The sequence below is a fragment of the Phalaenopsis equestris genome, unplaced genomic scaffold, assembly GCF_001263595.1.
Source record: "Phalaenopsis equestris unplaced genomic scaffold, ASM126359v1 Scaffold000600, whole genome shotgun sequence".
In the NCBI taxonomy this organism is placed as follows: Eukaryota; Viridiplantae; Streptophyta; class Magnoliopsida; order Asparagales; family Orchidaceae; genus Phalaenopsis; species Phalaenopsis equestris.
This window is the reverse complement of record NW_018165040.1, coordinates 1,750,087-1,777,651: the sequence shown is the minus strand read 5'-3', so window position 1 is coordinate 1,777,651 and position 27,565 is coordinate 1,750,087. Positions and strand designations below refer to the sequence as shown.

Here is a 27,565-nt window from a genome sequence, read left to right as displayed (position 1 = left end):
CCACGAATCCCTTCGCACTTGTTCGAGGAATACCTCCACGAAACTCCTGTTCACGAAATAATCGTGTCTACTCGCCTCCTGCACCCTGCCGAACTCCACCTGTCGCAAAATCTCCTGCGACGAACCGACAAATTTAACTGGTCGAATTCCTCAAACTTTCCGCAAAACAAGGCTCCTGTTCGCGGTGGACAGCCTCTGTTTCCCACGGATTATTGAATCGGTCGAACTCCTCTGTTTCCCTGAAACTAAACGACGGTTCACACCTAGCGCCTCGCGATTCTGTCGCGAAGTTTGCTCCTATCGCGAACTGACGCGATTCTTCGATTGCACGACTCCTCTGTGAACCTATCGCACCGAACCTGTCACGAACGCAGAAACGCCTTCGCGAACTCCTCTTCGTCGAATTCGCCTCTTCCGAATTCGGCAGAAACGCCTTCGCGAACTCCTCTTCGTCGAATTCGCCTATGCCTGTGTCGTGCTCCTCTGTCGCGTGCAGATCCTATCGCGAACCTTCTCCTGTCGCGATCCAAGGCCTTCGCGAAAATTTTCGAGCCCGCTTCTCCTGTCGTAAGCGAACTGTGCCGCAAATCCTTCGCCTGTGGCGTTCGCGTGAAGCCCTTCCGAACTCCCGCTGTTGCGCCTCTGCGAACTGTGTCGAACTCCCGCAAATCCAAGGCCCTCGCAAGCGAACTGTACCGCAGAGGAGCGAATTGTGCCTCTGCGGACCTCCGAATTCGTCTGTTGCGCCGAACCTTCGCTGAACTCCCACGGAACTCCCTTGCGAACTACCGCAACTCCTCTGCGAAGCCCTCTTTTTGCAAACCTTTCGAGGAACTGTCGCAAAACCGGCAAAACCACCCGAACTTCCTTCTCAAATCTTCTTCCTGCGTCGATCTCCTCCTGTTCCCCTCGCTCCTCGCTCTGATACCAATTGTTGTGAAAATTTAATGCGGAATAAAACAGGAATCGACACAAACTAGAAGAACACGGAGATTTAACGAGGTTCGGCAAAGAATTGCCTACGTCCTCGGGAGCGAGCAGCGGTTTCACTATTTCAGAGAAGTTCAATTACATCCCATAGGGTTTCCCATATAAATAGACATATACAGACCCTCAGATAAAATTACAATCACGCCCTCGCTCCTCCCAACCCCCTTTATTTCAAGAGACACTCCTTTTCACCAGGAGACACGCCTCTTCAAAAGAAACTCCAACTCCCCAGATATGAGCCATATCTAACATATTTGATATGAACCTATCAAATCTTCTGTATCATTGTCTCATGGTTTGCTTCAGGTCATAGAGACTCTTCTTCAATTTGCAAACCAAACATTTTTTTGGCTGGAACCTTGTAACTTTGTGGTTGGACCATGTAATAACTCCACGTCCAATTCTTCCTGTGAGAAAGTTGTTTTTACATCCATCTACTCCAGATGTTGATCTTCCTCTACTACCAGACTCCGCATAACCCTGACAGTCTTCATCTTCGCAACTGGGAAGATCTCTGTGTAATCCACTCCTTTCTACTGGAAATCCTTTACAATAAGTCTCGTCTTGTAGTGCTTGCTACCATCTGACTCCTCTTTCAACCTCTTGACCCACATGTTATGTAGTGCTCTTTTTCCATTTGGCAGTACCGTCAAATTCTATGTGTTATTTGACTTTAAAGATTGCATTTCTTCATCCATGACAAGCTCCCACTCCCTTAAATTTTCAACTTGAGTGACCTTCTCAAAGCACTCTAGTTCACCACTATCATTGAGTAACAAATAGTATAAAGAAAGAGAATATCTGTGTACGGGTCGTATCACTCTGCTGGATCATCTGAATTATGTAGGAAGTGATTGAGGAACTTTTAGTGCTGCTTCTAGTTGAGTGATACTTTTTTCTCCACTCTCCTGATCACCAGTGTCATCTATCTCAACATATATGGATTCTTCAGAAGTAACTGACGGACTGTCCTGAGTTTTGACCCTATCCTTGTACATCTCCATCTCACTGAATGTGACGTCACTGCTTTTGATGGATTTCTGATTTTGATATTCTCAGAACATGTACCCAAATTTAACTGAGCCATATCCAATGAAGATGCACCAGACAAATTTCGAGTCAAGCTTGCTCCTAGACCCTACATCAATATGCACATATGCAGAACATCCAAATACTCTTAAATGAGATGGACATTCATTTTTGTCACTCTAGGCCTCTTCAGGTAAGTCTTTCTCCAAAGATGCTGATAGACTATGGTTTATCAGATAAACTGTTGTATTTACTGCTTCAGCCCAAAATTGTTTTAGCAAGTCTGCATGCAGCCTCATGCTCCTAGCATGCTCCGTGATTGTTTTGTTTATGCGCTTAACCACACTATTCTGCTGTGGTGTCTTTGGGACAGTGAACTCATGTACTACAATTCAACTTCATTGTCTTAATATTGTCAAAAAATTGGCAGTCCTTTCAGAACCTTCTCCAAGCCGAGTATTTTAAGCTTTCGAAGCCCCAATGAGCTAAACAACGTGCAATCTCATCGGACTCAATTAATGCTTAAACTGAATTAATGATAATGATCTATATAGTGTAAATTTTGCTAACTAAAGTGGTTCTACTAAACATAAAAATTCACCCGCTAGTAGATTTTCTTTTCTTGGACTGGTTGTCTTCTTGCTTTCAATGTTGCTATAGTGCAACCCAGCTCCAGTATAGACTGTGTAATACATGATGCTTTGCCCGCTCATCCAAGGTATTACTGTTATTTTACAATGAAATTTTGTTTTGAACACTTTCCTGTAGCTAGAAAGCTCAATTTTTCTTATGAAAGTGTGAAGCTCCAACACATTGTAAGATATAATTGAAGCAACTTTTGAAATATCACCCAATAATGCATAAAATCCTCAAACTTTTCTTAACTTTTATGACAACCAAAGAACCCTTGCAAATATTGAGGACTTCAATATCATTGAAATGCAAATAACTGGCATCACTAAGAGTACTTAATGATATAATATTTACTCTCAAATTTCTTACCAAAAAAAAAATTATTGCATGCTCAAGACTAGCAGAAGTCTTAGTCTCACGATCTTATGTCCTTAAATTTACTGTGTTAAAACCAACAGTCCTGCACACATGTTTTTCTACATATACATATCCATTACGAACAATCCCCCACCCGACTTTGTCAACACACTAAAGCTTAGAAATTATATATTTCTCAAAAGTGCATTTTTTGCATATTGAAAGCTTAATATATTCTTATATGCAACATGTTGCCATAAAAAATATTTGTTAAGTGCAAGATTGAAAGCATAATAAAAGTTGAGCATTGTTCCTCAATCAATTGAAATTTCAAAACTGAAATTTTAAATATCATTCTTAGCAGCACATAATGACAATTCTGAAGGTTCAACATTAGTATCCAAATACAGAAAGTGAGCAATCTCTAATGGTGTACTTTCACATATCATTATCTGCTTTCCATGGCAAAGAAACCAGAAGGAATGAATTTATGTTATGGAAGTTATCTTCTTTTTTGTTTTGTTGTTTCAATTACAAGAGTTTCTTTATTTGCATTTCTTTTACTACTCTTACATGAAAATAATACTCTATCTCATTAAAAAATATATATATACAGTGGCGCTGGCAAGGGTGTTGTTTCCAATGGAGGCAAGAGTCGCCATGGATATCGCTCATGTTGATGGCACCTTGGAGTTTTCGCTCGGCACATCTGCAAGCCATAGATCCACAGTAGACTTAAATGAAGCACCTTTCAGGATTAAGGAAGAGCATCTAATCCGAATGAAAGCACTTTCCAAAACAGGTATGTTCCTCCTGTTATTAACCGTTCATCTTCTTGCAATAAAAAATTTAAGAATGTAAATAAATTAAAAAACAATTTTTTATCACAGTTGAACTCGGGAAACGCTTCTTCCCCCGATGCTCGGAGGTTCTGAACAAAATCATGGATGATGATGATGTAACTGAGCTTACTTTTTTCGGGCATAATACCTCCGAAGATCATCGACGAAAGAGGTACATGGAACTCCAGGACGTGTTGAGCAAAGCTTTTACTGAGGACAAGGAGGAATTTGATAAGTTTGCTCCGAATCAATAGTTTTCAAGTGAGGAAGTAGTTTTAGATTTATGTATGCTGGTTTTTGAATTTCAGGTGAGGAAAGTAGTTTAGCTTTCTGTGTCTTCTGTAGCCATTGTTGTAATTGTATGTAAATACTTTCTGCTGTACGTTTCAGCAGTAAAAGGTCTGTAATCAAATTTTGTTACTGTAAATAGAATAATGATCAATAAATATGTGTATTTTACTTTCATTTGTTGCATGGATGAGTTCTTCATAAGTAACAGAATAAACATGACTTAATAAATCAAATTCATTTTCAAGCTTGAATCACATCAAGTACAAAAAAAAAATGCTATCATGATTCAAAAATAGGCTTAGTTGTGTATGTATCATCTTAAATCCATGCCTTCAAACAAAAGAGATTTGTTAGTCCATTTTTAGTTTAAAAAATGGCAATGAGTCATATAAATTGAAACAAATCAATCCTCATGCCTTGAAGCATAATTGCGCATCAGTCCATTATGATTAACAGAATTATTATAATTTATAAACCATTTCTTTTGCATTTTCGTGCTGATATTCATTCATTTATGGGTTCTATTTAGGGTGATGCTATTCATTGAATCTCAATGAAAATCGTAATTTGAAATCACAATAAAGGTTGCAATTTGCAATCTGTAAAGGATTCCCTTGAAATAAGATTTACTGAATCGATAAGTCCGAATTTATCAGATCCAGTTAAGGTTAAATAAAGTTAATTTCATTTGATTCAATTTGGGGTGTTATTTCAGGATTTAATAGCAATTAATTTTCTTAAAAAATAAATATGAAATACAAGGCTCACACCACAATAAATTTTAATTTTTTAAGAAAATAATGTGATATGTTTTGGGATGGGAACTTGGGGCTTCAATTGATTTACTAAAATCAAAATCACACTGTGGAAAAATGATCATGCTGATTTGAGAAATCTCGAACAAAATATTGAACAAATACGAACAACAAAGTAATCCCAAAAAATAAATCAAGGTTTATAACATACAAAAACTCAAAAATGGAAAAAATTCATGGAGCCACACCATACTAAAATTTCACTGTGAATAGAGAATGTATAAAAATTGTCACCGCTCAAATCTTGTCTCTACTTCACTTGAACTTACAGTAATTTTGCTCTAAAACTTCTCTTGATTGCATAAGAGAGATCACATGCTCCAAAATTCACCTCCAACGCACCACGCAAAGCTCTACAAGAGTTCAACACGCACTGTAGTGACTCGCCAGAGAGAATCATTATGTCATTGCTCTGAATCGATGGTTTAAAAATTGAATCGGGAGACAAACCACACCTAGCACAATCATGACACTAATCAACGTAATTATGCTAGCCACTCTTTTTTGAAGCATGGAACGAAGAAAACTACGGTGTAGGCATGCTACTTCCCGACATAATTACACCACCCTGGAATGAAAGACAAATGTGGCGTATATACACCATGCTGAGCATGATTACGCCAACATGGGATTCCTATTTTGTATATCTGCTCTTTCAGGGTCCATATCTCAACAATCTTCCCCTTAAAGACGGATAACACCCAACTACTCTTCTCCAATTACTTATTAACATCTGAATGTATTAACATCTAAACGATCTTCAAAGTCATGTACCATAGTGTGGGTCTCAACATTTCTGGACTCCAACTAAAGCCAAACATAGCACCAATTTTTCTTTAGTCATCACCTTAGTCAACATATCGACGGGATTCTAAGTTGTATGTATCTTCTCCAAGAACAATAACCCATCTTCTAGGAGAGAGCAAAAAAAGTGATACCTTAGCTGAATAACTTTTATCATAGTATGAAAAGATGCATTCTTTGCAAGAAGAATAACACTCATATTATCACTATGAAACTTTTCAATTCACTGATTCTTGTCCATTTCTACCATAAAGCTCTACAACAAGCCATCTCTTTCTTTGTTGGCCTTAATGACAACAATGCATTCGACTTCAATAGTTGAAAGTGCAAAAATATTCTGCAGCCTTGAAACACAAATTACATCTATGTTCTGTAATATGAAGGTATTTCTTATCATACTTCTTCTAACATTTAAATCTCATGTCATATATGAATTTAGAAATCTATATAGACTGATAACTGCACTTCCAAAATAAAGTGTCATGTTAATTGTTCCCCTTAAGTATCTAAGAATCCACTTCATCGCCTCCCAATGTCACTTTCTTGGATTAGTCATATACATGCTGACAACTCTTACTGTATATGCAATATCTGTTCTTATATATATAATAGAATACATCATACTTTCAACTACTAAAGTTTATGGAGTTCTCCCCATCTGTGCTTGCTTTGCCTTAGACTTAGGCGATAATTCCTTAGATTGCTTGAAGTGACTACCTAAAGGGGTGCAAGTTGATTTTGTCTCACTCATGTTAAATTTGTATAGAATTTTTTCAACATGTTCTTCATGTGACAACTTCAGTATATATGCACTTCTTTCTCTATTGATTATCATCCTGAGGATCTTCTTAGTTGAACATAAATGTTTCATCTCGAATAATTTAATAATTGCTCCTTCAAGTCCATGCTTTTCACCATATATGCCCTGTAATGAATGACATTCACATATAAAGAAGCAAGATATTTTAATCATCAAAGTTTTTGATGAAGTAACAATAGTATGTCTGCCACTTCATGTACCTACTGACAGAGATGAACATGTCAAACCTTTTATACCACTATCTCGGTGCATGCTTCAAGCCATATATGATCTTCTTCAACCTACAGCCAAAATTTTCTTTCCCTTAAAGCTTGTAGCCCTATGGTTCCATTATGTGCATTTCCTCTTCCAAATCTCCATGTAAAAAGATTGTATTTACATTAATCTGCTCCTAATGTAGATCTTCCTCTGCTGCCAAGTTCAGCATCTCTGACAATTATCATCTACACCAAAGGAAAACAAAATCTCACTGTAGTTCACTCATTCATGTTGAACTCCTTTCACAACAAGCATAATCTTATAGCGATTGCTATCATATGGCTCCTCCTTCATCTTGTAGACTGAAATGAATCAAATTTGTGATATTTTTCATCATAAATTCCATCCTTTCATTCTTCATTATGATAACTTTAGTCTTGTGGAATATATTTTGGCTATATTTTGCAGTTTATAGGTGTTAAGCGTGCTTTGAGAAACCAAAACATGAAGTTGGACAAAAGTAGGGACTACCGTACCTACACTACTTCCTAGCATAATTATGTGTGGTCCTCTTGACATAAATGCGATTAGAAGATAGAGGAGGAGACATAATTGCACTAATCCAAGACATAAATATGTTGCCATCCAGCGTAGCTACGCCAATTTGTTTTAATTCCTTTCTCTTTTTATTTTTAAATGAGTGGCTACTTGTCCATCATTGTATCATAATGAGAACTACTTGCAACCAAAGATTCAGGTGTGCTTGCCTATTCTAGGGTCTGAAGTGCTCTCAAGGGGACGTATCCCACTTGACTAATTGCATCTTGGGGGTTACCCAAGAATACTCTTGATCTGAGGAGCTTTGCTTACAATTAAAGTGACAACTAGGATATGGCTATCAATAACAATTATTTTGCATGGCAATACTCCGATGTTTTGATTGATTAACCATGATTTTTTTTTATTTTAAAATAAATTTAATTAGTATAAAATGTATCATAATGAAATACGATTCTAATTTCTAACTAGTTTTTTCTTCTGTATTATATTCTTTAAAAGGTTTCCTTCTGCCTCCTCCACCTTGCTTTCCTATATCTAAAAAAAAAGATAATTACGTATAGATCACCTAAAATATTGATATTTACAAATTAATTATCTAGGTAATTTTTTTGAACCGCCGAACTAATATATTTATGTGTGTCACGATCAAACTATTGAGATTTTGATAAAAATGAAAAATATGTGTTAGGATTTTACCATGAATTTTTAATTCGTGTGAGAATTTGAAAATTAGATGAAAGAGCATGGTCGTTTTGTAAATAGCAAGTTTCCAGTGGTGTGCATGAAATTGTCCCAAAAAAAAAGGAGGATTTGCATACTTAATACCCAATCTATGCATGCAAAATTGTATTTCATTTCCTTCAAAATCATAATAGTGATATTTTTGAGGAGAGAAGAAAGATTTTGATGCTATAAATATAAAAAGTAAGGATTAGATTTTAGCTAGATATGTAAATACATAGGATTGGGTGGTATTTATGTAAATGCCCCAAAAAAAAAAGTGTTCAAGGACTGATAAAAAACTCTGCATTTACAGACAGCCACGTAATTTCTAATTTCAACAAAGCTAAAACCACGTAGCCATAAATAATTAGCTTCTGACTCTTGACCATTGACTTCTAGACTCTGACTGGTCAATATACTGCAAGCTGAAGGTTGTTCGTCTACTTTAATACGAAAGGTCTCTTACATAAATCTCACGCAACATATAAATATATATATATATATGCTAATAATTATCATATATTAGAATATTTGTTCTACTAACAGTGAAATGGAAATTAAATTAATATATTTGAAATCACTAAAACTGAGCCATCACAACTCAAAAAAAACTATAATTTGAAATTAAATGTATGTCTTTTGTGTAATTTAAAAAATTTTCTTATAAATTTGCCCCTTTCAATATCACGATGATTTGAATATTTTCATATGATTAGTTATTACAAAATTACATAATTCATTTAATAACTAATTAAATGTCTCAATACATCAGTTTATTAAACACCATCTGGGTTCTAATTAGCTTAATTTATAGGTAAAAATATTACATCAGAAGTCCTGATATATTTTTACATCAGGACTCTAATCACTGTCTGCCACGTGTACAGTCCGACCCCACTGTGTATTAAATTATTTAGTTTTTCTTACTAAAGGGGCCAAACTGTGCGCGTGACAGACCGTGATTGGAGTCTTAATGCAAAAATGCATCAGGAAAATGCCTATAAAATTGCATAAAGACTCCTAATGTTATATTTTCTCGAGATTCTCAATTTCTAGGCAGTTTCCTTACCTCAAATTTGTCAATTAGTTCCAATATTAGTTCCAATATATTTTGCATGTTAGTTCCAATATATTTTGCATGTTTTTTTTTTTGTGAAGGACATTGTTAATAATAAAATATCATCGAAGGTTTCAATTAGAACCAACCAATGAAACAAAATAATAGATGCTAAGATAATTTGAGAATGGTCAAAATAATGAATGTATCAAAGCTTTGTAGGCTACTTAGGAATTGCATTGGAAGATTCTCAAAAGTTAAAACAATTCTTTCTTGATTAAATCAAGAAAATTATGACATGCGAAGAAAATTTTTTTGTTACATAAATTAAAAAAAACTAAAGGTATGATAGAGTCAAAAATGAGCAAAAAAGTTATTGCCTCAAGTCATTATTTCGCATAAATGAGAAGATCATTGACAGAGAAATCTGATTATATATGGCTATTTTATTAGAAAAATATATTTGAAGATTCATTTCAGAATAGAAAGTCCTTATTTTTTTGTAACAAATGGCCAAAATCACTGTAATGAAAAGCTTATTGATGAGTTTATTCATTATCCTTATACAGATTATGACAACCAAACATTATAAGATAATCAATTATTTGCTAAAGTATGATCAAGATATAATGTAGTTATCTTTATGTCAAAGTGACAGTGTGAATCCAACTACAAATGATGCAATGACCCTCCTTGCTGTCTCCCGTGTCCCCTACAGCAGCAAAACCCTTTTTTTATTCGCCCCCTCAATTTTTGTGATAATAATTTAATGGCACTAACGAACGTTTTTTTATTTTTTTATGTTTTATTTTCCTTTGATGCTTGGGATCCTCTTCTTGGCCTTGTGCTCAAACTGAGGTGTTTGAAATGACCAAAAGACTTGTTTCTTGGCTGGCTTTCAATTATTTTTTTAGGAATGTGTGTTTACTTGTTTAACATCTGAACTTTGAATTTTACAATCATACCACTAAGCCTTGTTGTTGAGAATTTTAGGGCAAAGAAACCCATAAATTGACGCAAATTTAGAAAGAAACACATAGATTTAACGAGATTCGACAAAGATGTCTACGCCCTCGGGAGCAGAGCGACGGTTTTTCCTTCAAGAAAAAATACAAGATCCCGTTAGAGTTACAGTATAACACATATATATAACCCTGACGTACAATATGTAATTACAAAATTACCCATGTACCGTACCGCGGGGGGTGTTGCCTCCACACCCCTCAACCCACAACAGAAAACTCCTCCAATTGGACAGATGTTTTTGCTCCACTCCACTCGCTCGCTCCGTTCCACTTCAGTATTTGTCCCTTATCTGGTATATGAGTCATACCTAACGCTTGTGTAGCTCTCTTTATCATTTGAATTGCATGGTTTTTATGAGGAAGACTTACCACTCAATTCTTATGTATTTATATATCTATCAGCTAAAAATTTATTTTCATGGAAAGGTGTATTTTATTTTCTTAGATAAATAATGATATTTTAGATGTGATGTAAAAAATTTGGAGGTTATAAATGTAAAAAATAAAGTTTAGGTATTAGATATATAAATACATAAGAATTGAGTGGAATGTTTGTGAATCTTCTTCACATACATACCTCTCCATTTTTATGTATTTACACATCTATCATTTAAACTCAATTTTTATACATGTCATATTATTTATATAAGAAAAATAGTATTTAATTTTTTAAAAATTAAAGTAAGAATATTTAAAATGTGATAAGAAAGATTTGAATGTTATAAATATAAAAAAATAAAGTTCAGATGCTACAAATATAAATACATAGGAGCTGAGACATATGTATGTAAATCTTCCTTTCTTTTATAATATCCAAATGAAATCTCCTGGCTTTCATGGTTTATATAGAGCGAAGAAGATGGAGTACAAGCAAACAGAGTGTTTTGTTATTCTTCGACAGTCTATAGTCTCTATGCTCTTCCCTACTTCCTGCACCAGTTTCTCTTTCAACAGGTACGCACAATAAAGGAGCCTCCTTTCATGAGAAATCTATCTACTTCTCCCATTCCGCTCTCTTGCTTAGATTATTATATTAAAACCTTACTGGTTCTGGTTAATGATTGATGAATTAATGAAGTCTTCCTCTCTTGGCTTACATGCATGCATGTTTGGAACGCTGAGAGTTTTGGGTTGAAGTTAACTCAATATTGTTAATGAATGATAGCAAATGCAAGCAAATAAGTATAGTTTACTGTTAGTAACTCAACTCTTTTATCAGTTTTTAAGTGAGATTAATGTGATGCTAACATAAAGTTTTTTTTTTTTTTTGGCTGTTGTTAAGGTAAGTGAGAGTATTGGATGATTAAAAAATTAAGTTGATGTCAAAGTACCAAGGGATCGGCTCTCACTTATAGGAATAAATATTACGTGTGGCGATCACATGTCTGGATGACGGTCCGGATGGACTGTCGTGAGATACACGGTGGCGTGACTCCATCCAGACTATCGTTTAGACGTGCAGTCCGCCGCACGTAATATTTTCTTCACTTATAAGTTGGGGTGTGCATTATTTAATTTAAACTGAAAAATTGAACTTGATGAGTATAGTAGTTTAAACTGAAAAATACAGCCACACACACACATCTAAGTAATTATGTTTAATCTCTCATTTTCTCCTTATGTTTTTATTTGATTCTTGTCTTTACGTTGATAAACTTACATTTTATCTCTTCTCTCATTTATAGTAACTCAATTCCTATGTCACTTTCTTGGCATACTTGTGATTTCTAATAGTACTTTTTAACTAAAACATTATTTAATTTATTTTGGCAGGGAAAGGGAAATTGATCACAGTTGAATGATCTACTTTGCATTTATGGAAAATTTCAATTAATTGAATCATATACAAGAAGAAATATGTTTTCTTGTGTTAGTTTTATCTCAAATTATGTGTGAAGTGCATGAAGCAGCTATTAAGCTACAGAGTGTGTGTGAGAGCAATCGAACAAGAAGAAATCTGGCAGATTGTGCAGCAGTAGTTGAGGAGCTCAGGTTGGTTCAATTTTTTCAGTTTTGACCTTTGAATTTCTTATGCTGCTGCATTCAGCATTGGCTTATGTATTTTTTCTGTAAGTTTCTCTTATTACAGGTGGAGGGCTTTGGATTTCGCTTCTCTGAAGCGCAGCTCTGTAACATTTTTCGATGATGAGAAGCCGGAGAGCACAGCTTCACGTTGGGCCAGGGCCAGGATGAGAGCTGCGAAGGTAATGGCAGCAACAAAATTATTATTTATTAATGATATGAAATCCTTCCAGCATTTTGTTATTATATTACTTAAAATCATGTATCATTCGTCTTATAAACCTTGCAGGTTGGGAAGGGCTTGTCAAAAAGTGATAAAGCTCAAAAATTGGTACTGCAACACTGGTTGGAAGCTGTGAGTTCTCTGTATCCTTCTCTGTGAAATTTTTTGTTGTTTTGACTTAGGTTGTCAAAAATTGACCCGGTAAGCCAATTTGATCTGACTTCGACTCGAAAAATTTGGGTTTGGGTTGACTGGAATAATTTTTACATTGGGTTTGGGTTAGGAATTCGAACATGTTTAATTTTTCAGGTTTAGTTCTGGTTAAACTGCCAACCCGAAATTAACTCGAATCAAACCTGTTAACTGAAAATCGACCCGCCAACTTGAGGTTGACCTGAAAATCAACCAAGACTAAGGATACTACAACCTTGAGTAGACTCTCCATCTACTTGTAACTCATTTTCTCTTAACTATGGTTTATATTTTTCTCCTTTGCCTATGATTTTCCCAGTCTTGGAATCGCCATGTAAATTTGCTTGTTATTTCTCGATTCATCAAACCAATTTTATAATGATTGTGTACAGATAGATCCGAGACATCGGTATGGGCATAATTTGCAATTTTATTATGATGTCTGGTTTGAAATTGAGAGCACCCAACCATTTTTCTACTGGCAAGTATGTGCCCCTTAGTCATTCTTCTTTCCAAATGCATAAATTTCTAGCAGGCTATCTGACTTCCTCTACAACAATGAAGGCTGGATGTCGGATATGGTAAAGAATTTAGTCTCAAAAAATGACCAAGAATCATTCTTCAGCAGCAGTGCATCAAATATCTCGGGCCAGTATGCTTCTGAAGCTTTCATGTTCTTTCTTAATATATTGTAAATATTCTGATTTGATATGATATTACAGAAGGAGAGGAAGGCGTACGAAGTAACAATTAACGATGGGAAATTTGTTTACAAGCAAACTAAGTTGGCAGTACATACTGCTGATGGTGCAAAATGGATGTTTGTGTTAAGTTCACACGGGGCTTTATATGTGGGACAAGTATGCAATAGATCGGATTGTTTCTCATATCCATCCTTCTCTTTTGCAAGCAGAAGAAGAAAGGCATATTTCATCATTCAAGTTTTCTGGCAGGTGGAGCCACCATTGCTGCAGGAAGGTTGGTAGTCAATAATGGTTTCTTGGAGGTATCTGAAATAAGTCAACAAATAAAATTTAGCAGACTAGCAGAGATAAAAGATCATTTTTTTAATTTTTCACTAATAGTACTGTGTCTGTTATAGGCTACTTGGCCACACAGTGGTCACTACCTCCCAACAGAAGAAAATTTTAAGGAGTTCATAAACTTCCTAGAGGAGAATAATGTGGACCTCAGCAATGTTAAGGTCTTCAACATCATCTTCAACAAAATTAAATTATTTGAACACTAAATCTATCTAATTTTTAATTGAATATTCTCTCTTAATTTATGCAGACATGTTCCATTGAAGTGGATGAGCGTTCTCTCGAACATTCTTCATCATTTAAGATGTTTATTAATGAGGAAGCATTGATGACCATGGATGCACAGGAGGTAGAGAAGTGTCAAACGGTGACAGAGTTGTAGAAAGAGTCATTTTGTTCTTATTATGTGGAAGATAACATTCATATGTAATCTTTTTGACATGCACATTTGTAAAATAGAAGTGTACATATTCAACTTTCTTGATTATCTCTTTTGTTTGTGTTGTCAAATGAGTAATTTGATGATATTTTTTTTAGTAAATGAACAAAGTGTTTTATATAAAATTGTAGATAACTGAGGATTGCAATAACAAGTATATGTTTTCCCCTTTGATCTGGTGTGATGAAATTTCTTACTAGCTGTAATATAAAGATTGGGATCACATTTTGTAACAGTTTCTTGTATTATTTTCACTAATCGAGAGTTATAAATATGTAATTTCATTTTTCTTCAGAAGCAAAAGAGAAATAAGGTTTAGAGAATTTGATGCTATGTGAATATCCTTAGGACCACAAAGTATATTCTCTCTTTTACATATTAAAATCCCTTTGGTTATTTGTAGATATAAAATATGTTTTAGAATAAAGAGATAAAGTATTTTCTCAAGGACAAACTAGTTGAGTTTTTAATAGAGCTTTAAATTAAATGTATGCCTGAAATAAATACCTTAATAAGATACATTAGTGGCTAAGACAATGTTGGTGCTTTTTATTAAATTTCTGAAGATTTTGATGAGAAGGTAGTGTCATATCAGCCTCAAAGACATTTGGAGTGATTCTTGACTAATGCATCCCAAGATTGATCTGATTACTCCAAAATAGGGCCTAATTGTTTTAGAAGGATTGGTCATCACCTACTCTCTTAAATGAATATAAATGTTTGAAATGCCCAAATTTCCCTATAACTAATGAGGAAATTGATATCTCCACTAACGTTGTTAGTTATTAACTTAATATACATGCATAAATTATAAGATGAGATGGGTATCAAACTTTTTTTATGATAGCTTGAAAACAGACTAGGAGGTTTTATAAGCTAGATTGGTTTGCATTGGGTTGGTTGTTATATAAGGTAACACATGAACATTTAATTGTCATACTAGCATAAAGTAATATTTAGTCTTTTTGAAAATAAATCGGTCCAGAAGAGACAGAAATAAAAGAAAATTATAAGATATTCATCTCTCTGATTTCAAAGTTATCATCTCAAAAAAACAAAAGTAACTATTGAGATCTTCTAAGAGATCTTCTAATATGATAATTTTTTTTTTTTTTTTTAATTCTCTTGTCTTATGACTATATCTTCTATGCTACTTCTCTTCTGCTATGTTCAAGAGACTTAAGACTTTTCTTTCGTTTTGTGAGCAAGGGTGTACTTAAATCTTTGGAAGGATGAGTGAATATCTCGAGTGGCATTTTTACGAGATATAAGTTTTTGAAAGAGTTGATGAGTGGCCTTTTAATATGCACCATGATTATGAATTATTTATTAGTAGATCAAACTATCTATTTACTCTATGAGCATATTGATTTGTTTAGGTTGAACCATTTAAGTTTGATATTCATTTCATAATATTTGATCTTTTTTGAAGTTTTTTTTTATAGTTTGTCATGCTTGCATCTGAGTTGTTGTTTGCATAGTATAAACAACACATTGCTATTCTAAAATGGTTTAATTAAATCAATTTGCTTTGTAATTCTGCATACATTTAACTCAATAAATGACCGTCAATTATGCTCAATGAGCTAACAGGCCAAATTTGATCTAGCTTTGATTCAACTCATTTGTTTCTAGCAATCTAATTTTAAAAAAAAATCTAAAATGCACATAAAAATAGTTTAGTGCAAATCATTCTAATTTTATTTCTTGTCTCAACTAATATATCATTATTTTGCATCCATTCTTATCACTTTTATCATTATAACCTTAAGTTCTTATATTGAAAATATTTTATTTAATTATAAATGAGAGTCACCTCATGCTTGCCAGATAGAGTTTGAGCTTAAACTTAATTAATTAGAATTGGACAAAGATCAGAATTTTGAATAATTTAATTATGTATAAATGAGGTTAGATGTAGAAGTTGTTTAATCTTTTTAAGATATATGTTCCTATATTATTCATGAGTTCGTACAACCCAGTAAAGATTTTATTTTTAGAAGGAAGGGATCTTCCCTGAATCTCTAGGGGAGGAAGAAATAGTGCTTTGGGAGGAAGGGGTTTTAGTTCGAGTCCTCGAAAGAGTAGAATGAGCCTTCCCATTTCTCCATCTCTCCCTATACATAAGGGAATATAAATAATTATAAAATTATATCAAGTACAATATTGTGGTTGTTCATGACGTCTCAAAGAAAAGGTTGTGACGTGAGTGTCAGGCGACACCGCAAATATGAATGGACTTATGTGCTTCAATGTAATTAATGATGGTCTTCTGCTCTAGTTGGTCTACTACGGGCTAGTTCGCCCACTTCGGCAGGTGGGCTCAGTTCGAACACTTCAATAGATGGGCTCAGTTCGATAACTTCGAACGGGTGGGCTCAACTCGAAAGTACACTTGCCTCTATTTGGGTATAGAGAAGCATGTGATAAAATTAAGTAATATTTACGTGCCAAAACAAAAGAATTATTTGGTTGCTGAGTTGCAGCTTGCAAGATGCGTACGTTTCTTTGGTCATTGTTCTCCACATGTAAGATAGTGAAATAGAATATATGCCAACTAAATTAAGCATCATCCTTCTGAGGAGGCATTAATATTTAATTAAGAAAATACTGTCCAACTTTTAAATATTATCATTTAATTTTTTAAAAACTGAAATATAATTTTCCATGCATAGATAAGGTGGTATTAGGTAAAAATTGAAATATAGGTGTTAGATTTGTGGATACTCAAGAGTTGAGTGGTATGTATGTAAATAATCCTCTTTTAAGAGAAAAGTTGTTTCATACGGATATATCAGGTGATCTACGGTCAGGATGTATTTCGGTGGGCCCCACTTAAATTTTTTTTTAAAAAAAAAAACTGTACTGTCAGGATTGGACACTACATACAGAGATGCATGCGGTGTCCGTATGCAAAAATTTCTTCTTTTAAGGGGCATGTATTTTACTATCACATAAATCTTTTATGTCACATCAAAATATAATCATTTTAATTGTAAGAAGTGACATTGACCTTTTGATTGTAATATCTGAATTATCGTGTTGCCTTCTCATGAATATAGTAGAAAATAGTGAAAAAAATAGGCATCCATATCATGTGTTTTTGAAGATGTAACATATACATTTAATTAGTTGTGATGATAATATAGAATGCATCTATATTATGAATTAATTACCCACCCTAACCTCTACTTGAAAGAATAAGAAAGAAAAGTAGTTTAACATAGTAGATAATGATTAGAAAGAGATTAAAATTAAAATTAAGGGCATATTTATAGTTTGAATTCTTCAGTACTTTGGTAAGATGAGTACTTAAACCTAAAATTTTAGGATTCTTCATTTGATATCCAACTAATGTGTTATACATTCGAACATTGAATTATTCCATATATATGGTTTTTTTTTTAAATAACTTTGCATAATCTATGACTCAAGGTTATAAAAATTAACATTTCTAAATCATGTGTATTTCATGGCATTAACTTTTTTCCTTATTGTGATACTCGTATTATTAGAATTAGTTTAAAGGGATAACTCCATGTATATTTTTCATTTTTTCAAATTTTCATAGAATAAGTCTCGTGTCTCGTAGGAGCTACTTATTAATTGATACCTGTGCAAAATCCTTGTACAATACTAAAATGAAAAATTTCTATTGCTTTAAATATTCTAACATAGAATATTTTTAATTGAAACGATAAATATATAAAAAGAGTTACAAAGATCACAATGTTTTATTTATAATAAAACTGATCAGGATATGAGATTCAGGCCCATGTAGATGCAAAAACCCAAAATAGATCAGTGATTTATGTTATCACTTGCCCAATCGACATATGCATATGCACTTAAAAGCATATAGCCATAAATAATGGGAAGTCCATGATGAATGGTCCATTTTAAATACCAAAGAAGTATTTTTAATTTTTGATAATGTATGAGATTAGGTTGATGCATGTGCTGACTTAAATAATTGACTGTGAAGGTCATGCCTTGGCGGGTAAAGGTAAGGTATTGGAGCGAGCCAATATTTTTTCTATACTGGTCCTGGCCTGGCATGGGTGTTGAAATATTAGATTGTTTATGATGATTGGTAGGAAGAGGAGTTAAGACGGGTTTGACTTGAGACATGCTAATTTTATTCAAAAGTTTAGTTTGGTTTAAAAGTACTCTTGAGAGATTTTGTAAATGTGTAACCCAAGAAAGTGAGACATCGAACCTAGTTGTTTTAGATTAAATTGAGTACTCAAAGTGTATATTAAATTATGAGAGTTGCAATGGAGTTTCTAGTGATTAATATGTCATCCACATAATCAAGGAGATAAATGTAAAAGTGACTGTGATTATAATAAGTAGAGATGGATCAACAGTGTTTAAAATAAATTTTTTATTATATAAATACTTGCAAAACATGGAATATCGCTGTCGGGGAGCTTGCTTAAGCCCATAGATAGATTTAACTTACCCACATAATGAGGGTAAGTATTATCTATGAAACCAGGCGGTCAAGACATAAAAACAGTGTCATCTAGTTTACCATATAAAAAAAAGCATTGGAAACATTAATTTGCATATTTTTTCATTTTTTTTTGAAGTGGCAAAAGCAATGAGAAGCCTAGTGGTGGAAAATTTTGCAACAAGACTAAAAGTTTCATTATAGTTAATAACTTGTTGTTTAAACCCTTACAAAATTAACCTAGCTTTGTAACGAGCAATGGATTCATTAGCAAAATATTTAATTTTAAATTTCCATTTGCATCCTACTATATTTTGTTTTGTAGAAGGGGGAACAAGTGTATGTTCCCTGCTGTTGAAGAGCCATAAATTCTGCTGACCAGTAAAAATCTTGGATAGCTTGCTTATAAGTGCTTGCTGGTTCCAATATGCTCTATTCAGTACCTTTTTGCTCCTTTTTAACTCAGCTTCGCTCCATGTGTCCTACCTGTTATACCTACAAGAAAAACATTAGAATATCCTTATTTAAAGTGCAGTTTCATCCAAAAATAAATGTAAAAGACAAATGAATTTTAGCATGTTGAAAGACATATCAGATATGTGTTTCAGATTTGTTCTTTAGAGAAGTGCACCAACAGAACTTGGAGTATGAATCAACGAAAGTTACATAATATTTCAATTCTTCTATCAAAGTTTGGGGAAAAGGACTCCAAATATCATAATGCAATATCTCTAAAATATCATAAGTAGAGTAGAACTGCCAGAAAAATGTAATTTGGGATTTTAATTTTGGTTACAATCAGTACATGGGTGAAAATAAAGGAATTTTAAGATGTGGAAAAGAATGAGGATGACCAAAACTTTGGTGTCATATGTTTGAACTAGTAATAGTGATGAGAGTTTTCATCGCGTATAAGCCTTGATTAGTAGTTCCAAAGAGGAGAATTTTTTTGGTTGCAAGATCTTGAATCTAGAATTTGTGAGCACAAAATAGCTTGATAGTTATTGTCTTGAGTGAGTTTGTGAACAAAGATAAGATTGTGAGTAAGATGAGGGAATCTAAACAATGGTGAGAGTTTAAGCTTACTGCTAGGGTTTGAAAGAGTATCATATCCAACATGTGTAATTTTACTTTGTCCATTACTTTCAACCATTTGTTTTGAGTCATTGTACGTAGATGGTTGGTGTAGATTATCCAAATGAGGAGTAATATGAGCTATTGCACCCTTGTCTAGTACCCAATCCTGAGATTGAGCTAAGCTGAATTTGGCTGTCGAGAGTTGTGGGTCGAGGTGTGGATGTTGTTTTATAATGAAGGTGGGTATGGTTCCAACAATTACTTGTCAAGTTACCTTTATTCTTGCAAATTTTTCATATGATGTGTGGTTTTGGTTTTGTCAAGTTGTTGTTTTGATGTTTGTTGTGTGAGTTATTGTCAAAATTTCTTAAATTATGATAATATATGTAACTAGTGTAGTATGTTAGATGTTTTTGTTGTATTCGTTGGCTCGACTGCATTCCTCACTATGCAATAATGAATACAAATCCTCAAGACTAATCTGATGCATTTGGGTTATGATAGTTGTTTTAAAGTCTTGATAGCTCAAGGGAAAACCATTTAAGATGTAAAGAATGATGTCCTCATTATCAATTTGAAGCCTGCGGTTACAATATGATCCACTAGGTTCTTAATGACTATGAGATATTGACTCAAAGTGTTGGCTCCCATAGTGATATTATGTAGTTCGTTCTTGAGCTATATAATTTAAGTCTATTTGTGGATTGAATGTTTTTTTTCTAGACTGTGCCATATCTCTGATGTATGAGTAAAATGAAGAATGTATGAGATGATAGAAGGAGAGATGGTAGAAAATATTACAACAACGAGGTTCTGATCGATAAGTTGCAAAGATGATAGTCTTGATTTTTAACAGAATTTCCTGTCTCATCTTGAATGAACCTTGGAGGGGGGAAATTGTGTTATCTAAAAAGAATTCAAAATTATTAGCAATAAGCAATTTAGAGATCTGAACTTTTCATGCCAAATAATTTTCTTGAGTTAATGGAGTGATGGCCACATTTTTTATGTGTGATATCAGAAACTTTAACGAATTAATTATGTCGGTCTCCTTTATCTTTTGAAATTAATGTAACGGGTTGCTTGTTGTCTTGTGTTGATGTTGAAGAGTTTGATTCCATAATGTTGTAAAACTGGCAGCTTTGATACTATAAAATGGAAGAAGAGGAAGAAAAGGAAAATCGTTTAAGGAAGAAGAAAAGGAAGAAGAGGAAAAACATTGGAGAGAAGCCTGAAAAAGCTAAGTAACAAATTTCATACAACCCTTCTATATTATATTTCTCATTGTATAATACACAAAAATATATAAACTTGTTACATGGCAAACTTGTAGATTAGTAAAAGGGCAAAATGACTTTACACTACACATTACACCATAAAGGAAACTAATATAAAAACTTACTTTCTATACAGAAAATCTCTAAACAGAGAGCATGAAATAAACCCCTGCAGACGACACCGAGAAGTCTAGAGCTGATCCAGAGAAGCCTCAGTGATCAGAAAGGAGATAAATGGAGAGCTGAGATTTAGGAGTTTTTTAGTAATTATATCGAAGTTGATTTCAAATTTCGAAAACTCTATTTATTTATTATGTCTAGATCATCATTTAGAAAACTCACTTTCTTTACAGCTACAACCACCTCAAAACAAGACATAAATTAAATTATAAAATCTCTCCACAATATCTTTCCAACAACATTTACAAAAAATTTCAACCAACATAAATTTACACATAAATTTAAGGGGGAAAAAGCCATTTCAGGAAGATATATAAACTTTTTATTTTAACAAATTATTATTTGAAAAGTCAATTGCAACTATTTGAGAGAGTGGTTGTGTAGCAAAAGTATTGTAAGAAAATTGTTGTTCATGAAGCAATGTATATGTATGAAAAATTAAGTTATAAATATGTTGTATTGCAATTATTTAAAAAAATTAAAATTAAAATACCCTTAAGTGTATGTGATAGTCATAAGTGAACAGTTTCAGAAGTACTTAATAAAGACTACCAAAGCAGGAAAAAAAATGCTTATGGTGGCAAGAAAGATCCTTTGAAGAAATACGTACCCACTGCAAGGCAACACAAATGAGATATGTACGTAAAAAACAAAGATAAATTGCTTGCATGTACATAAAAATTTGAGTGATATTTGCAAGCATGTACTATCGTTTTCACATCATTTGCTTCCTTTAAGAACCAGCTTCATAGAATAATGATATTATATTATAATCACGAATTAAATTTATTATCTCCCAATGAAAAAAAAAAAATATTGCATCAGTACTCCTCACATAGAGTTATGTTTAGAGTCCAATGAAATCACGTCACGTGGAAATAACAGAAAAAAAAATTAGTCCGTTAATACAGAATATTCCTCCAGAATTATTTCGTGTTATTCAGGTGTTATTGTGTGTTAGTCAGGTGTTATTGTGTTCTAGGAAAAATTCTCGGTCTTATAATAACACTTGAATAACAAACAATAATACCTGATAATACACAATAACATCTAAATAATACAGGAAGAATATTCTCTTGTGTTACCGATCAAATTTTATTTTATTTTCTTATTATCATCACATTGCGTGATTTCATTGGATTCTGCAGTTAACTCTATGTGCGGAGCACTGATGCAATATTTTTTTTTCGAATAAAAATAAAAAAATAAAAAAATAAAAAAAAAAGACTGACCGTGCATCAAATTTTAATTCTAGAATGTATCCAATCACCGCAAATGCGTCGTTTCGCATAATTTATTTTACGAACCGCTTGTCCTTCTCAAACAAATTTCCGCAGAGAACAGCGGTCCACTAAAAACCACTTCGTGGTTTACGTCTGCGAGCGCGTCGCATATCCAACTGTTTATCGCTCTTCACACCTCCCGGTCCACTAAAAACCACTTCGTCGTTGATGTCTACGAGCGCGTCGCATGCGACGGCCACCATCCAACCGTATATCGCTCTTCACAGCTTCCAATAAAAACGAGCCTTTTTAAAAAAAAAAAAAATTCCCGTTGCTCAACTCCCTCCTCTCGCACTTCCGTTCGAATTTCAAATAACAAACGGCTTCGCACGTTCTCTTCGTCCCCATTAGACCGCTTCATTCCGCGATTTTTTTTTCACCGTTTTCTCCCTGCTTCCACCATCTCTCCACTCTCAAACATAAAGCTGCTATTTTTAGGTATAAAGGAGAGATTTTGTGAAATGGTTGGTTCTGGGAAGTGGATAAAGTCGTTGATTGGCCTCAAGAAGCAGGAAAAGGATGAACTTGTAAGCAGATCGATTCGTCCATCACACTATTCCATTAGGTTTATATGCTTAAAATTTTGATTTTCGTGTTTATTGGTTCTGAAGGAGAAGACTTGCAGTGGAGCCAGCGGAGATAAGAGCAGAAAATGGAAGAATCTATGGAAGAGTTCCTCCACCGATTTTGGATTTGTGTGGAGGGGTTCAAAGGGAGGCAGCCGCCGGTCCGCATCAGAGGCTTCCGAAACTTCTTCAGTGGCCACCGTGGACGCCTTAACTGCCGCCATGGCTGCAGTTATCCGTGCTCCTCCCAAAGATTTTCTAGCCCTCCGTCAGGAGTGGGCTGCCATAAGAATACAGACCGCTTTTCGTGGTTTCCTGGTATGAAATCATCTCTATCTTTCTCTTACACACACACAGAGGGTTCAAATGCTTAAAGTTCGGATTTTTAGGCTAGAAGAGCTCTGCGGGCGCTGAGAGGGATTGTTAGGCTTCAGGCCTTGGTTCGGGGTCGTCAGGTTCGCAAGCAGGCCGCAGTGACCTTACGGTGCATGCAAGCTCTTGTTCGAGTTCAGGCCAGGATTCGTGCTCGACGAGTGAGGCTTTCAACCGAAGGGCAGGCTGTGCAGAAGATGCTCGAGACCAGGCGCACCAAAATGGATCTCTTGAAAGAAGCAGAGGTAGTCTAATCTGCACGCATTCACTCAGAACTGGTAGATAATTGATTCTCTATTGCGTTTCTTCTGTTGCTCATATTCAGGAAGGCTGGTGTGATAGTCAAGGTACACTAGAACAAGTGAAAGTGAAGTTACAGATGAGGCAAGAAGGTGCTTTCAAGAGGGACAGGGCAATGGCTTACTCCCATTCTAAACAAGTACTTCTTTCTCTTCGATGTTTTGTTAATCTTTGTATAGAGATTGTTGGCACATAAATGTTTCATCTTTGTACTCAGAAATGTAGGTATTCCTCAACTGGAAGGTCAAATCACTCCCTTGCTTCGATGAAGCTGCAAGATTTAGGCAAGAATAATGTCAACTGGAGCTGGTTAGAGCGGTGGATGGCAGCAAAACCATGGGAAAATAGGTTGATGGAGCAGCAGGTTGCCCATACAGAGCCATCTGAGGCTCAATCTCTCAAGAACACTGAAGATTTCCACGGCGCATGTTCGAAGCTGTTCGATTCCAGTTCCAAGACTTCTGAAAGTTGTTTGATCAGAGTCAAGAAGAACAGTGTAACCAAAAGGATTTCAGTGAAACCTGCACGTACTGTGAAAAACAACAACCATCATCAAGCTCGGTCTTCTTCATCACCAAGTTATGATTTTCACTACGATGAGAGTTCTCCATCATCTTCTTCCTTCTGCACATCAACCCCAACATCTGCAACAACAATCCTAGCTTCACGAAGAACAGAGGAGATCTGCGGAAGCAAGCCAAGTTACATGAACTTGACTGAATCAATCAAGGCAAAGCAGAGGAATTCATCTGCTCAGAGAACAAGAATGCATAAGCAGTCTTCTTTTCATAAGAAGACACCATCCTACATTGACATGAAGAACAGCGACTCTCTTGATCCTGCATTCAGTTCTTCCAGCTTGTTGAATGGTGGTATGCCATTAAGGGAGAAGAGCTGTGCTAGGAGCGTCGGCAAGGAAAACTGCTGCTATGAATAATTTTAATTTAATTTTTTGGTGCGCTTTCAATTTGTCAACTGCTTGTTGTATTATGTGATTGGTTTGTTGTAAAATTTGTTTTATATTGTATTTGTGCAAGAACTGGGAACAAGTAGGGACATGTTTTGCCTAATTTAGTGTATTTCTTCGCGTTCAAAACTGGATCTTTGTTGGCTTAAAGTAAGCTGATTTTCCTGTTTTAGCTGTTTGCTATAGCTCACAGCAGGACTTGTTAAGGGTAACCTTGATTTTGCCAAAAATGTTTTTAGAATTTTATGTATTGGTTTGTGGACTTTTTCTAATGTCATCAATCATTGTATCCTACAATAATTAGCATATAAAGTTTGATTTATTTTATATTAAGATTGTAATTATGACGGCACATTATCTGCTTTTTTTTATCTAGCCAAAGACTTAATTGGACATAGGATAGGATTGTGAATTTAGCTCAAAGATTGTTAATCCATTGATGATTAATTTGAATTTTGGTTAGGATTGAAATAAACGAGTTGAGCTATGAGCCTGAACTTCGGATCTAATTTGAATGGAACGATTCGTGAGCTAATTTCAAGCAAGAACGAATTCAAATAACACAATTTGAGCTAGTAAGTTTCAATTGTTTGAATAAGAAAAGTAAAAATATTTTATCGCATCGAATTCCTTCAAGTGGGGTCTATCCATTAGAATCAGTGCTCCCTTCTTTGTTTGGGCCAAGACCTCTCTCACAAGCTCTGGTCTCAACAAGATGGATCTCAACAAACTCTTCGTCCATATAATATGTCGGGTCATAATCCTCATCATTAGTATCATTCCTCTGTTCTTTTGTTAATTGTGTAATATTCAATTAAGCTATGAACGAATTCAAATAACACAATTTGAGCTAGTAAATTTCAATTGTATGAATAAGGAAAGTAAAAACATTTTATCGCAGCGAATTCCTCCAAGTGGGGTCTACCCTTTAGAATCAGTGCTCCCTTCTTTGTCTGGGCCAAGGCCTCTCTCACTTGTTGTTCCACCATATGCTTAATGTCTTTTTCTGGTATCATACCTTGGGCGGGATTTTTCTTCGGTTGTTTCTCCATGTTGGCAGATGTAGATTCTTTCTTATCGTATGCAATCTTAACGACCTCCTACTGATTTGTTTCACCGTGGGCTAGGTGTGGAGACTGAGGTTGACTCTATATAGTTGATACAACAATCATTATTTCTTCCATCCTTTTCTCCATGTGACCGATCTGCTCGTCTTTATCCTGGATCACTCACTGTAGTATCTCGATAACAACCTCTCCAGCAATCGAAGGGGCATCTCGTAGAGATGAAGATGCTCTGGTCTCAACAACATGGATCTCAACAAACTCTTCGTCCATATAATATGTCGGGTCATAATCCTCATTATTAGTATCATTCCTCTGTTCTTTGGTTAATTGTGTAATATTCAATTAAGCTATGAACGAATTCAAATAACACAATTTGAGCTAGTAAATTTCAATTGTATGAATAAGGAAAGTAAAAACATTTTATCGCAGCGAATTCCTCCAAGTGGGGTCTACCCTTTAGAATCAGTGCTCCCTTCTTTGTCTGGGCCAAGGCCTCTCTCACTTGTTGTTCCACCATATGCTTAATGTCTTTTTCTGGTATCATACCTTGGGCGGGATTTTTCTTCGGTTGTTTCTCCATGTTGGCAGATGTAGATTCTTTCTTATCGTATGCAATCTTAACGACCTCCTACTGATTTGTTTCACCGTGGGCTAGGTGTGGAGACTGAGGTTGACTCTATATAGTTGATACAACAATCATTATTTCTTCCATCCTTTTCTCCATGTGACCGATCTGCTCGTCTTTATCCTAGATCACTCATTGCAGTATCTCGATAACAACCTCTCCAGCAATCGAAGGGGCATCTCGTAGAGATGAAGAAGCTCTAGTCTCAACAACATTGATCTCAACAAACTCTTCCTCCATATAATATGTCGGGTCATAATCCTCATTATTAGTATCATTCCTCTGTTCTTTGGTTAATTGTGTAATATTGGCTCTAAGTTGTTCCAAGGCATCTTCAATTGATTTCCCTTTAACAGCTTTAAGGTCAGTCGGAGGATCCTAACAAACACTTCTTCCTGTATCGAGTTTTGATGTAGTCATGGTACTGGCAGTTGGAATCTCAAACTTAAAATCTTTCTCAGGGAGATGGTCCCTTGACTTTTCTCGTTGTACCGGTCTGACAACCGAAAGTTTCCATTAATTCTCCTTTGAATTTGATGTTTTGAGACGGGTCGTCTCGTTGGTAACGTCGGCCTGTCGGGAGGAAGCGTGGTCCCTGGAGTGCAAACCAGATACGATAACGAGTTGTCCTTTGTCATCATTCATTCCTGAGGCTTTTCATACACGGTGATTGGTGGAATTCTTGAACGTAGGCGAGATTTGACCTATCTACGCTATGCAGGCTTCAGGGAGGTGGTAGTAATGTTGGTTTCGGTGTCGGCAGTAACCATACGCTCTCTAAGATAGAGTTTGACAGAAATACGTGGTGGTGGTGCATCTCCTCTTAAGACGGCTCTATGAAATTGTGCAGATTTATACTTTTTCAAAATCTCAGCTTTCATCTAGTGTGATACCGCGCAGCCCATTCTTTTCAAGTTTTCGGTGACAGAACAGTGCTATTTATGGGCTAATCTCTCAAAGACAGAGTGGACTTGAGTAAGAGGTGTGGGTTGTACCTTTATCTTATCATGGCCATTATGACGAGATGGTGAGGGCAACGTAGCAGCAATTTAATAAACACCTACCTTCTTGAAAGCGACAGGCAGATGGTGAAACTTGCTCCCCTTAAGAAGACGTGATGTCTCAGGCAACCCTGTTCCTTCTGGATGGGGAGCTCCTTCAACAAGAATTTTTTTTGCAGCTTTTGCCTTCTTGGCTTTAAGAATCTGTCAGTTTCATTTCTTCCCCACTCTTGTCAACCCGATTTCAAGCACAGATGGTATCGAGGCCTCAACTGACTCTTATTCTTACAAGATCTCTTTTCCCTTTAACGGCAATGGGGCAATCAAGGC

The 27,565-nt window shown here is 35.1% G+C and overlaps 3 protein-coding genes across 3 annotated transcripts in view; all 3 read left to right on the top strand.

Annotated features, from left to right (window-relative positions):
* Positions 1-4,279, top strand: part of LOC110029720 (BTB/POZ domain and ankyrin repeat-containing protein NPR1-like) — an 11,922-nt gene extending 7,643 nt beyond the window's left edge. Inside the window, exons 3-4 of the mRNA XM_020732140.1 lie at positions 3,626-3,811; positions 3,900-4,279. Coding sequence (XP_020587799.1) covers positions 3,626-3,811; positions 3,900-4,105 — 392 coding nt within the window. The 3' untranslated portion in view covers positions 4,106-4,279. The remainder of the gene's footprint in view (positions 1-3,625; positions 3,812-3,899) is intronic.
* A 7,754-nt stretch (positions 4,280-12,033) lies between these two features.
* On the top strand, positions 12,034-14,007 carry LOC110029722 (IQ domain-containing protein IQM1-like). Its single transcript, XM_020732143.1, is given in 9 exon segments — positions 12,034-12,137; positions 12,235-12,349; positions 12,457-12,522; positions 12,975-13,063; positions 13,147-13,234; positions 13,305-13,442; positions 13,496-13,588; positions 13,685-13,810; positions 13,876-14,007. Coding segments are annotated over 9 exon segments (951 nt in total).
* Positions 14,008-22,633: 8,626 nt separating this feature from the next.
* LOC110029695 (protein IQ-DOMAIN 1-like) lies at positions 22,634-24,678 on the top strand. The gene is made up of 5 exons (XM_020732107.1): positions 22,634-22,864; positions 22,949-23,221; positions 23,293-23,520; positions 23,601-23,714; positions 23,793-24,678. The coding sequence occupies exons 1-5, from the start codon at positions 22,799-22,801 to the stop codon at positions 24,510-24,512; spliced, it is 1,401 nt and encodes a 466-aa protein (XP_020587766.1). The 5' UTR covers positions 22,634-22,798; the 3' UTR covers positions 24,513-24,678.
* The last annotated feature ends 2,887 nt before the right edge of the window (positions 24,679-27,565 follow it).

Coding starts and splice junctions, on each gene's coding strand:
- LOC110029695 (XM_020732107.1), top strand. CDS start 22,799: ATGGTTGGTTCTGGGAAGTGGATAAAGTCGTTGATTGGCCTCAAGAAG. Junction 22,865..22,948: donor AGCAGGAAAAGGATGAACTT/GTAAGCAGATCG, acceptor TTGGTTCTGAAG/GAGAAGACTTGCAGTGGAGC. Junction 23,521..23,600: donor ATCTCTTGAAAGAAGCAGAG/GTAGTCTAATCT, acceptor GCTCATATTCAG/GAAGGCTGGTGTGATAGTCA.